At 45.3% G+C, this 13433-nt stretch overlaps 1 protein-coding gene across 1 annotated transcript; it reads right to left on the bottom strand.

The window, feature by feature from the left end:
• Positions 1-1795: 1795 nt before the first annotated feature.
• Positions 1796-3282, bottom strand: LOC121556491 (transmembrane protein 100). The gene is made up of 2 exons (XM_041870378.2): positions 2983-3282; positions 1796-2598 (listed from the first exon to the last, which is right to left on the bottom strand). The coding sequence occupies exon 2, from the start codon at positions 2421-2423 to the stop codon at positions 1995-1997; it is 429 nt and encodes a 142-aa protein (XP_041726312.1). The 5' UTR covers positions 2424-2598; positions 2983-3282; the 3' UTR covers positions 1796-1994.
• Between the last annotated feature and the right edge of the window lie 10151 nt (positions 3283-13433).

Genomic DNA, 13433 nt, shown 5'->3' with positions numbered 1-13433 from the left:
CCTAAAGCAAGTTTAAAGAAGAGGGTGTGGTTTACTTGCGACTCGGTTGATCGAAGCCCTATTCTGGCCTATCGGAGTAATAAGACTGTCGGCAGTGTCCAATGGCCGTGTACAAGAGGCGGGACATGGGCTGGTCTTGTTTTCCAAGGGAGGGAAAAAAGTTCATAACTTGAACAATGACACGTGACGAGGGGAAGGCTGAATGGTTGTCAGGTGACCTTCTCTAATACCTGTCTGAATTTTTTTTCACATAATACCTTTCACCCCTTTTTCCTAATTTCACTGACTGTATTTCCCAGCGGTTAATCAAGTACAGTATAACTATGTGAACAACTGAACACTGCAGAAGACCAGCAGATGTTTGCAAAGAGGTGGGCAGGTATCAATTTTCATCTACAGCAGTCATTCAATATGTTACTGTAGATTAACCAGATCAGAAATATATTTTTTACAGAAAATCCCGTTGAAATTGCAGGAAACGTTTCCTTTCTACATAACATGAGTGACTACTGTAATAACAAATAGTTTGGGGAAGTGAAGGAAATATGTAAGTGAAACTCAGTACTCCTAGGCAATTCATAGGCCTTTGCATGAACTATAGAAAATGAAACTAGTTTTGAGGATTGCTAGCAAGGGCATGAAGAATGAGCACAGTACATTCGCCAGCAGATGGAGGCAAACACACCCCTCTCTTTGTCTCTTGTGTTGTCTATCTGTATGTACACTGACTGTACAAAACATTAGCAACACCTTCCTACTATTGAGTTGCACCCCCTTTTGCCCTCAGAACAGCCTCAATTCATCGGGACATGGACTCTAAAGTGTTGATAACATTCCACAGGGATGCTTGCCCATGTTGACTCCAATGCTTCCCACAGTTGTGTCAAGTTGGCTGGATGGCCTTTGGGTGGTGGACCATTCTTGATACACACAGGAAACTGTTGAGCATTGCAGTTCTTGACACACTCAAACCGGTGCGCGTGGCACCTACTACCATACCCTGTTCAAAGGCACTTCAATCTTTTGTCTTGCCCATTCACCCTCAATGGCACACATGGAAAATCCAATTCAGTGTAGATGAAGGGGAGGAGACAGGTTAAAGAAGGATTTTTAAGCCTTGAGACATGAAGTGGATTTAACAGGTGACATCAATAAGGGATCATAGCGTTCACCTGGATTGACCTGGTCAGTCCAATTCATGAAATTCAGTGTTTGTATCTCTCTCTCTCTCTCTCTCTCTCTCTCTCTCTCTCTCTCTCTCTCTCTCTCTCATAACCATAGGATGAAATATAAAGTTATTTGAGAGACTAGTTAAGGACCATATCACCTCCACCTTACCCGACACCCAAGACCCACTACAATTCGCATACCGCCCCAACAAATCCGTGGACGACACAATCACCATTGCACTGCACACTGCCCTATCCCACCTGGACAAGATAAATACCTATGTAAGAATGCTGTTCATCAACTACAGCTCAGCCTTCAACACCATAGTGCCCTCCAAGCTCATCATTAAGCGGTAGGCCTGTCTGACTACAGAAAGAGTGAAGAGTGACATGCAATGACCATGTGAAAAGTAATCTACTAAACTACTTGCATCACATAGAAAATGGTGTTTTGTTTTCCACAGGAAACCTCTCATCGTCACCCTTTCCTGTTGCATTCCACCCAGATTGACGAGGGAGATTGAGGAAGATGAAGAGGAGGGAGAAGAGAAAGAGAGATAGAACAGGTCTGTTTATGTGACACCAGAACAAGGGGGAAAGAAGGGGCATTAACACATGGAGCCAGAGATTGTCAAATATTTTATCTTCAAATTACTCAACAAAAATACATTATTATGGTGTTAAACAAGTTCATAACATAGATATCAAACATGAGTGTTCTTCCACTAAATGCTAAAGTGTGACAGTGTGCAACATAGCCAGACCACTATGTGCAATAATCATGACTTTAAAACATCCCTCATCCCCTCTCTCTTTTTTTCATTTTTACACAGTCACAGTTTTTATAACACTCCTCCCTCTCTCCCCTATGAGCACCACCTTCCCATCCTCCCTCTCCTCCCTCGTTATCTCTCTCCTCCTCTTCGTCAGGAAGCGAATGCCCACCACACTGCCCACCACCCCAAAACTGATGGACAGAACCACCAATCCCAGCCCCAGGAGGTGCGAGGTCCGGCCCCCGACCTGCACTGATTGGTCCCATAGTCCCAGGGAAACCACGCTCAGGCCAACCAGAGTGCCCCAAACACCGAAGGCTAGCATGCAGGAGCCACAGGACAGTTCAGCGCCCCCGGTTATCACGGTGATGCCTGCCACGGAGACGACCCCTCCTGGTAGGGTCACCATCTCTGATTTGGAGTCATAGGTCACAGCGGAGGTGGCCCCTGGTAGGGCGGAGGGATCCAGGGTGTCCATCTTTGTTGTTAGCTTTTAGATGTCTCTTTCGCAATCCGTTAGTAGCTTCTGTAAATGTCTTCGTTACTCCTTTTGAACGTTTCTCTTTGCTTTGTTGCTCTCTTGGCTTTGTGTCCTGTGTCCAGTCTTGTGTCCAGTCTTGTGTCCAGTCTTGTGTCCAGTCTTGTGTCCAGTCCTATGCCACAAAGTAGTCAGTTAAAGCACATGGATGGAGATGTGTTCACCTCATCTGCAGTATATTTTTTACAAAGAATATTTGTTCCTATTGAATGATATGATCAAAATGCAATATAATGAAATAGATCTGTGACAACAACCAGTAACAAACAAATATATTACATAGATCACCTTTGTCTATGTAATGTGATAATTGTTTTCTTTATTGCTTCAGAATATCTTCATATAGATATATTTGTCTTTACTTCTCAGGCTTTAGAAGTCCCTAATCAATATCACATGACTCTAGAGCTTTAGCTCAAGCATTCAATAAAGAGTGAAAAAAAACACTGCTTTTAAAGAGAAAGAAAACTATTTAATTTCAGAGAAAATAAATACTCACCTTGATGGCTTCCTATCAATATTGGACCAAAGAGCACATTGGTTGATGTGTCAATTGTTGGTCTATGGACATCCTTTACATTCATGAAAATAATTTGATTACTCAAGAGTCCAAATGTATGGGTTTTCTCGTCTTCAGTAAAGGCCAAACTGTGTTGACTTTCTCTGTGGGGAGATTCTCAAGAAATGGGAGCCGACGACATATCGCTTGTCACCTTTATCAAGTGCGTCACAACCTGAGGCCAACAAAGATGGAGGCGGACGCAGTTGTTATGATTGTTGTTATCATTTGTTTATTTCTACTGGTTCTGTGTATTCAGTAGGAAGGTCTCGTCTGCCATTAAGCCTCATTATGACCCATTAACTGGTATTTATCTAGGCCCCCTCCCTTCCTCTTTCCCTCCCTCTCTCTCTCTAAAGGTTTGGGTTGTGTCCCACCAAGGCATTGTTTGGGTAGACCTAGAGTTTGTTTTTTCTACTTCTTAAAAGGTTTCCCTCTCCTTGTTTCCAATATCACTTCCTCTCTTTAAGTGCTCTTTCTGCGCTATTCTACTGCAAAGAAATCACATTAGCAATGTTGAATTTGAGTATGTTCATAAAAAGCTTTAGAACTCCTTTTTCTACCCCTGTGCTCATATTCAGGGTTTATAGCTGCTTATTTTGACCCTGAGGCATGAGACTTTATAAGTACAGTAGTACTGTTTTTAACTGTATGGAATATGCTTTTCAGTGTACTGCTTCTTGCGGTTTGCTATGGTCAGGAAAAATATATCAACAGCCTGAATTTTGTTATCCATAAGGTACTGGGAGGTAATTGGCCAATGCAGACCTATGGATGACAGAGATTAAGAGGTCACGGAGGTTCAGCCGTATTACCTATGTGTGTCAGTAAGAACCCAGGATGATCCTCCTCCCAGGCCACAGAATGAGGCTCGCGTCTGTCTGAAGACCAGAAGACATCCCTACCACAGACAGACAGACAGACACAGACGTTGACTCAATTAACTACTTGTGTAACGGAGGGGTTTCCTGGCATGTAGCTAATACGACTGTTTACGAACAAACGTGCCAATGTTGATCTGAAGCCATGAAGCACATATAATATTGCCATGTTTCCACCTGAGATTTACCCCAGTGTTTTACCCAAAGGGCTCAGACTTTTATGTTTCATTTTCACGGACCGGCACCTGTGTCTCACTGGGCCATGGCCTCGACGGTCCTGCTTTGACTTGGGGCCAAGATCTGGCCACTGATACTTTTCAGCCTTAATTTGCATGACAATGGTTAACTGGAAATGGGTAAACACATTTCTATGGTTAATACATTTACATTTACATTTAAGTCATTTAGCAGACGCTCTTATCCAGAGCGACTTACAAATTGGACACCTTCTCACAAAGCAACTGTCTTGATGACACAGAGGTTGTTGATTCTGCTCTTTACAAGTCGTTGATAGTCTATTCCTCCCTTTTCGCCCCAAGTCATTCCTGATGGAAACAAAATAACACTAGAGCTTACATTAACATAAACACTGACAACACACTGGTGCTGAGTAAGTCTGAGGTGGAAATTCCGTATTAGAGCTGTTACTGTAACCGTTAGTTAGCAGATGCCTTTACTATCACAAACAGTGGGTATGTCCAGGTCAGGAATCTAACACTGGGCCTGTGGGTATGTCCAGGTCAGGAATCTAACACTGGGCCTGTGGGTATGTCCAGGTCAGGAATCTAACACTGGGCCTGTGGGTATGTCCAGGTCAGGAATCTAACACTGGGCCTGTGGGTATCTCCAGGTCAGGAATCTAACACTGGGCCTGTGGGTATGTCCAGGTCAGGAATCTAACACGGGCCTGTGGGTATGTCCAGGTCAGAAATCTAACACTGGGCCTGTGGGTATCTCCAGGTCAGGAATCGAACACTGGGCCTGTGGGTATCTCCAGGTCAGGAATCGAACACTGGGCCTGTGGGTATCTCCAGGTCAGGAATCTAACACTGGGCCTGTGGGTATCTCCAGGTCAGGAATCTTAACACTGGGCCTGTGGGTATCGCCAGGTCAGGGATCTAACACTGGGACTGTGAGCAACTTCTATCTGGAGAAGCTCAGAGAATACAGGTCAGAGGCCAGGGATTGTTTTTGTGAGGAGGGGAGGGGTAGTAATTCTCTGAGTGATGGGGGTGATGGTAATTGGCTCAGACTGGAGCAGGGCGGGGTATTGGTAATCCAATAAACAAGCTCACTGGGTATATTTATAGAGAAGATAAAATCCTCCTTTGACAGAGTTAGATAGGAACAGGTAAGAATCAGAAGTAAGGGTTAATTGGGAGAGGAGAAAGAGGGATGGTTATAGATGGCCTACAGAATAGGCATAGGAGGAACAAACATTGTCAACTCACACATCCACCTCAAAATAACAAAAGTTATCTCTGGCATAATGTTATTTTACCAACCTTTGTGATTATTGAAGCAATTTGGGATCGTCCCAACCCAAATATGTAAAAGGTTGTTCTACAAAGAGTGCAGTTTATGTCCTTGTGACGTTGTGTGTACATTTTGATAAAAACACTCAATTTAACAATTGGGTTACATACTGTTGTAACTAAACTAAACCATGGTCAAAATGTCAATAGTAATGTGTTTTCATTCATTTACATTTTAGTCATTTAGCAGATGCTCTTATCCAGAGCGACTTACAGTTAGTGAGTGCATACATATTTTTTTTATTTTTCATACCCCCTGTGGGAATCGAACCCACAACCCTGGCATTGCAAACACCATGCTCTACCAACTGAGCTACATCCCTGCCGGCCATTCCCTCCCCTACCCTGGGCCAATTGCTTACCTAATTACTTATAGCAAGCACAGGCACAAAAAAATGTGTGAGGAGGAAAGGGGGGAGGAGAAGGACACAAACTACACTACCACAAGAAAAATTGAGACTCTGGCGGACCTGCTGTAACATGGAGGCAAGGCCCTGGCTACTTTTCAGCTGGCCTTTACAGTGCATTCAGAAAGTATTCAGACCTCTTCACTTTTTCCACATTTTGTTACGTTACAGCCTTATTCTGAAATTGATTAAATTGTTTTTTTCCCTCATCAATCTACACACAATACCCCATAATGACAAAGCAAAAACAGGTTTTTATAAATTTTGGCAAATGTATTAAAAATAAAAAACGAAAATATCAAATTTACATAAGTATTCAGACCCTTTATTCAGTACTTTGTTGAAGCACCTTTGGCTGCGATTACAGCCTCAAGTCTTCTTGGGTATGACACTACGAGCTTGGCACACCTGTATTTGGGGAGTTTCTCCCATTCTTCTCTGCAGATCCTCTCAGGGCTCTGGAGCAGGTTTTCATCAAGGATCTCTCTGTAATTTGCTCCGTTCATCTTTCCCTCGATCCTGACTAGTCTCCCAGTCCCTGCCACTGAAAGACATCCCCACGGCATGATGCTGCCACCACCATGCTTCACCGTAGGGATGGAGCCAGGTTTCCTCCAGATGTGACGTTTGGCATTCAGGCCAAAGAGTTCAATCTTGTTTTCATCAGACCAGAGAATCTTGTTTGTTATGGTCTGAGAGTCCTTTAGGTGCCTTTTGGCAAACTCCAAGCGGGCTGTCATGTGCCTTTTACTGAGGAGTGGCTTCCGTCTGGCCACTCTACCATAAAGGCCTGATTGGTGGAGTGCTGCAGAGATGGTTGTCCTTCTGGAAGATTCTCCCATCTCTACAGAGGAACTCTGGAGCTCTGTCAGAGTGACCATTGGGTTCTTGGTCACCTCCCTGACCAAGGCCCTTCTCCCCCGATTGCTCAGTTTGGCCGGGCAGCCAGCTCTAGGAAGAGTCTTGGTGGTTCCAAACTTCTTCCAATTAAGAATGATGGAGGCCACTGTGTTCTTGGGGACCTTCAATACTGCAGAATCTTTTTGGTACCCTTTCCCAGATCTGTGCCTCGACGCAATTCGGAGCTCTACGGACAATTCCTTCGACCTCATGGATTGGGTTTTGCTCTGACATGCACTGGCAACTGTGGGACCTTATATAGACAGGTATGTGCCTTTCCAAATCATGTCCAATGAATTGAATTTACCACAGGTGGACTCCAATCAAGTTGTAGAAACATCTCAAGGATGATCAATGGAAGCAGGATGCACCTGACCTCAATTTCGATTCTAATAGCAAAGGGTCTGAATACTTATGTAAATAAGGTATTTCTGTTTTTTGTTTTAATACATTTGAAAGAATTCTAAAAACCTGCTTTCGCTTTGTCATTATGAGGTATTGTGTGTAGACTGATGAGGATTTTTATTTATTTAATGCATTTTAGAATATGGCTGTAACGTAACAAAATGTGGAAAAAGTCAAGGGGTCTGAATACTTTACGAATGCACGGTACATAACAATGGCTAACTGTGAACTTTAACACCTTCTCACAAAGCAACAGTCTTGAATGATGCAGAGGTTGTTGATTCTAGTCTTAAGTGTCACACTCCTGAGTGGTATACTACGAAGCAAGCTAGATCTAGGGTTTTCTAAAGCTAGCCAGCTTCAGTTAGCTTCACATTCCAGCTCAGGCTTTATCTGTACTACGACCGTGAATATGTCTCGTCCGCCTGCCGCTAACTCTAGCAGGCTTGTAACTGCGTTTGCATGTCACACATGGCTAGTGTTGGTGAAACCATACAGGAGAGGAAGTACAGAACCAACGACGCTAGACGGAGAGGAATATGTTTAAGCAAAAGGCAGTTTATTAAACAACAGAGATAGCTGGTACTGCTCAAGCTACATGCATGGACCCATTCAGTTGCCTCTTATCGAGACAGTTGAAAAGGGATCAAAAACAGAGTTTTCAGCATTACTTTATACAATGCAACACAAAGGAAGGGGTCCTTCTTCTAGTCCCTTGATTGGTTCCCGAAGCGTAGGAGGCGGGTCTGCTCTGTCCAGAGTAGAAGCCCCATTTTGTGCACGGCAGAGTCCTCTGCCCTAGGCACCCGACCAGTAGAAAGATGTGCACTTTGTGTGTGTGCGTAACTCGTGAGGCATGAGGATGAGTGTGCGTATGCATGGAGATGTGTGTGTGAATGTGTGTATGTTCTCAAAGGAAAGTCTCGTGGGGAGCAACCAGATTGTGGCCTGTGGCGTGGGAGTTGTCCTTGAGAAGATATTGGCTCTGTCCATTGTTCTTGCATAGGAACAGCATTGACTGAAAACAAGCTCCTAACATTAAAATGGGTCATGCACAAGATTTTAGTCAGACCAAGCTATAACATTTTAATATTTACTACGACAAATCCCCCTCTTCACGTCTCCCCAGAGACGTGACCAAGTAACAGTAAAGAAGGAAAACTTGAGACGTGACACAAGCTAACAGTGTAATTGGCAAAATAGGGAAACTTTATCAGAAGATAAAGTTTTTACATTCCCCCTCTTCACGTCTCACAAGAGACGTGACATAAAGCTTAAATGCTGCAATTGGCAAAATAGGGAAAACTTTATCAGAAGATAAAGTTTTACATTCCCCCTCTTCACGTCTCACAAGAGACGTGACAAAAAGCTTAAATGCTGCAATTGGCAAAATAGGGAAAACTTTATCAGAAGATAAAGTTTTACATTCCCCCTCTTCACATCTCACAAGAGACGTGACAAAAAGCTTAGATGCTATTCATCATCCAGATATCCTTGGTCAGCATCGTCAATAGCAAGCAAAGGAAACATCTGACCGTTATCTGCAGGATTTGGATCAATAGCGGTGGTTATAATCCTGGTTGTCAGCGTCCGTATGCATGGAATGCAACAGCATCCACAAAGCACTAGAATTGCAGCAAAAACAGAGATGGATACAAGTATAGAAGAAACAAGCGTTTTATATTTACCAAACGCATCCATCCAAGAGTCCCACATTGAAGTATCCACCCCTGAGTGGCTCTTCATTTTACCATTAAGAGTCCTCAAACCTTCTAGAGCAATTGTCAAGCTTCCATCTGCAGCAGTATTATTAGGAATAAAAGTACAACATTGTTCCCCGAACATAGCACACACACCCCCTCTTTCAGCAAGTAACATATCAACAGCAATTCTATTCTGAAAAGCCATTAATGAAGTTGCAGCTAGTTGTCCATGAACAGCCTCAAAACCTTGTTGAGTCCAGTTTTCTCATTTCTGGACATTAATGTATGTAGTTAATTCTATCGACGTTTTTATTAATAGTACAACAGTCAGCACCCAAAAGACACCCCCAAAAACTGTACTCCATGTACCCATGTTCAAGGACAGTTTCACAGACAACAAAGAGAGAGTGTTCTTATCAGCCTGTTATGTGAAACAATCCATATCAGTACAGTGCTCCTCATTAATGCATTCCTTCCAAGCTATTCATCACATACAGATCCAAAAAATAAAACCCAACAATTTTATGGTGTCACTCTAAACAGAGTATAATCACCCTTAAGAATAACAGGATATGGAAATTAAATCACAACATTTAATGTTAATAAAAAATAAAAATAATAATTTTAACCCTCTATTCCTCCCCTACACCTAACATGTACTGAGTTGGCTACCAGCCACCCAGGAATCCTTTACCTTCACATCAGGAAGAATAAACAATCACAGTGGTTAGTAAAAACATAAGGTAATAAATGAGCAAGAACTGAAAATAAATGCGTGTATGTATTTTACTAGGCAAAACATGGATCATCCAGCTTGGTCTCAGAGTCAGTAGCAGAGTCACCTGCATCATCCTGGGCCGGTAACAACAGCATCATACCCGACGCCTGCACCACTCCTACCACTGACCTCCTGAGACAGGGGACGATGCAAGCAGCACAACACATTAACAGCAAAAACACAATCACTAGGGTCAGAAATCCAGTAACCACCATAGAAGAGTACTCACCAAACCAGTCACTCAGCCAGGAAATAAGGCAACATCCACAAAGAACAAGTATACCCATAGAGGCCATAACTTCACCCAGAATAGTCACAACAATAGTTTTCCATTTACCAAATATGTTATCAAACCAACCGTTTATGGAGCTATCAATACCAGAGTTCTCAACCAGTTCGTTCGCCAGCGTGGTGATGGTCACTCAAGCGCTTTGGTCACGGGCCCGTCCGGTGCTATATTGTTGGAGATGAAAGTACAACACATATATCCAAACAGAACACAAACCCCGTCCCGCTCAGCCAAAAGCATATCTAAAGCTATTCTATTCTGCCATGTCATTAAGCTAGTTGCCGCTGTCTGCTCAGCTAATCCCTTTATTGCATCACGAGTGTGGTTAATAAATCTTTTGCTGGTTATATTAAATATAATTTATCCAATTTACATTTTTATTAATTGTTTGACCACCAGAAAATACTTGATTCAAACCCAGCTGCGATCTGATTGTGGATCCCATCAATATATATCCTTTCATCAAAGGATCCCGGGAGGAGGTCCTACTTTCTATGTGACAACTCACCAGTCTCTGACACGTTTGATTGTTTGCTTATGTAGGTGAGTTCACAATCAGTTATCACCACACATCCATCAGATGTCAGCACGGGTCTGGTTTTTTGGCTCCTATAATCCTCTGGCTGCAACAAAGAGGAGAGATTAATCATGGTCTCTTTTAGTTGTGATATTCTCTGTGTGGGAGCAGGAGCTAAGATGCCCTACCCTGTATCCTATCCTTACTAGTCCTAGAAAAACAATTTAGAATCCCCTGTGACTTCAAACTGAGGCAACCCAGGTCGGGATGATTTTGTTATCGGGGGAAACAGATAGTGCAAGTTACCATAAGACTCTTTCACCACATTCCCAGGTGGCTTGCATGGAGGAAAAACCTGACAGAGAGTTAAAGCCTGTCAAGGGGAACGGAGTAGTTGTTATCCCTGGTTTGGCTGTCCTACAGGCAAAACAGTCCTCTTTAGACATAGTTTTTTTCCGTATACTGAATCCATTCCAACCACAGGTTAAGATTTCTATACCCGTTTCCACCTGTACTACTTCCTCCAGGTCCATAGTTTTGCACTATCTTTATCACAGCCCCGGTCTCACTACCTCCCTCAGAGAGGTTTACTCTAGAATTTCCCCTTTCCCCTACGTCTAGCTGTCTCCTATGCCTTTTCAACTTGTGTTAGGTTAACTACCACTTCTGGCTGAAACAGGAGGGTCCGTGTGTGTTAGGAATATGGCCCCCCACAATCAGACAGCTACCTACCGTCGGGAGACCTGTGAATCCCCACCCTTGCCCTGAGAACATGTCAGATGCCAGAGGCCAACCCATTGCTTTACCTTCTATCGAACTCACACAGGGATGATCAGACAGGGTAAGGGAATCTTCGTTAAGGAGGCAACCCCCGAACCATAGTGGTGATCGGATCTTTCTCCTAACTCTGTGTTTGTTCGTCAGGTGTAGCTGGTTTTGTACAGTGTGTGACATGCACCCAGATGGATCTCTCAGCTATTCTGCTGGCAAAGGCAGTACTTGGTAGGGCCCTTCCCGCCAGGCCTGATTCAGTCTCCTGGTTAGATAGAGTGGGTCACCTTGTCACAGTTCCCTCAGCCAGAACCCAAAAGCAGACCAGGACAAGGAGAGTTGAACGAAGGTGAGGGTTTATTTGATACGACAAAAGGTGCAGAATAATCCAGGGACAGAGCGGGCGGCGTGGTTGAGTAGTTGGGGGTGCAGTGCTGGGTCCAGTGATGGCTCGGCAGCCGCCGACCATCAGGCAGAGGTGGGGTGAAGGTTCCGGACGTGTGACTGCAGGTGGAACAAAAACGGAGGTAAGAACACAAAAACTCAACAAAGTACAAAATAACAAAACTCACGCTAGAAAACTCTAAACTGATACACAGAACACCTACTGTTCATGGCTAACGATCCGGCAGGAACTGGATGTTTGGCCAGAGCCTAAAAAGGGTGATGATGAGGGCCAGGTGTGCAGATTGCTGACGGGATGCAGGTGCGGAAAACAAGAGAGCTCCCCGGAGCGTTCCCGAACCCTCGGGAAACTGGAGACTACGAACAGGAAACACCCGTCACCAGACAGGACCCGACTCAGACTGCCGGGATCGTTACAGTACCCCCCCTCCGACGAACGCCACCGGGCGGACCTCCCGGAGCGCCAGGATGGAGGCGGTAGAAATCCCTGATGAGGTCAGCATCTAGGACCTGTCGCCGCGGAATCCAACTCCTCTCTTCAGGACCATACCCCTCCCAGTCCACGAGATACTGGGAAACCCCGGCCCCGCCGTCTGGAATCCATGATGCGACGCACCGTGTAGGCAGGACCACCTCCGATCATCCGAGGAGGAGGAGGAGGAGGCGGAGGAGGCAACAGAGGACTGAGGAAGACAGGCTTGAGGCAGGAGACATGAAAGGTGGGATGGACTCTGAGCGTCCTCGGTAGTTTGAGTCGAACTGCCACCGGATTGATCACCTTCTCCACCACAAACGGACCAATGAACTTCGGTAACAACTTCCTAGACTCAGTCCGTAACGGAAGATCCCGTGTGGCCAACCAAACCCTATCTCCGATAGTATAGGTGGGAGCGGGGATCCGGCGACGATTCGCCTGGAGCTGATACCGATCCGAACCTCTAAGGAGTGCCTTTCTGGCCCGATGCCAGGTCCGGTGGCAACGACGAATATGAGCCTGAACAGAAGGCACTGATAGCTCCTTCTCCTGAGAAGGGAACAGGGGAGGTTGGTAGCCATACAGGCACTGGAAGGGAGACATCCCAGTGGCAGATGTAGGGAGAGTATTGTGGGCATACTCAACCCAAGGCAACTGAGAGGCCCAGGAGGTGGGGTTGGAAGAGACCAGACAGCGTAGCGTGGATTCCATCTTCTGGTTGGCTCTCTCCGCCTGACCATTGGATTGGGGGTGAAAACCAGATGTGAGACTGACTGTAGCTCCAATGGCCAAACAGAAGGACTTCCAGACAGCAGAGGTAAACTGAGGGCCACGGTCGGAAACGATATCACTGGGCAAACCGTGGACCCTGAAAACCTCCCTAACCAGGATCTCGGACGTCTCCGAGGCAGAGGGAAGCTTGGCAATAGGCACAAAGTGGGCGAACTTGCTGAATCTGTCCACGATAGTCAGAACGACCGTGTTCCCCTCAGAAGCGGGCAACCCCGTGACGAAGTCCAGGGCCAGATGCGACCATGGACGCCGGGGAATAGGAAGGGGGTGAAGTAGTCCAGAGCTGGGCCGATTGGTACTCTTATTCTGCGCACACACTGGACAGGCAGCAACAAAACCCCCGAGTATCCTCGGCCATGGCAGGCCACCAAAAGCGTCTGCGAAGAAACGCCATAGTCCGAGCCACGCCGGGTGACAAGCCATCTTGCTGGCGTGGGGACCATTTGAGGACAGCAGGACGAACCGACTCAGGCACAAACAACCGACCGGGTGGACCGTTACCGGGACCGGGCTGAGTCCGAAGGGCCGCCAGC

This window comes from Coregonus clupeaformis, unplaced genomic scaffold (genome assembly GCF_020615455.1).
Source record: "Coregonus clupeaformis isolate EN_2021a unplaced genomic scaffold, ASM2061545v1 scaf0125, whole genome shotgun sequence".
Taxonomy (NCBI): Eukaryota; Metazoa; Chordata; class Actinopteri; order Salmoniformes; family Salmonidae; genus Coregonus; species Coregonus clupeaformis.
The sequence above is the reverse complement of the archived record's forward strand: the minus strand, read 5'-3'. Positions and strand labels throughout refer to the sequence as shown.

What these genes read in the sequence shown, in the direction of transcription:
- LOC121556491 (XM_041870378.2), bottom strand. Translation starts at nt 2,423, where the DNA reads ATGGACACCCTGGATCCCTCCGCCCTACCAGGGGCCACCTCCGCTGTG.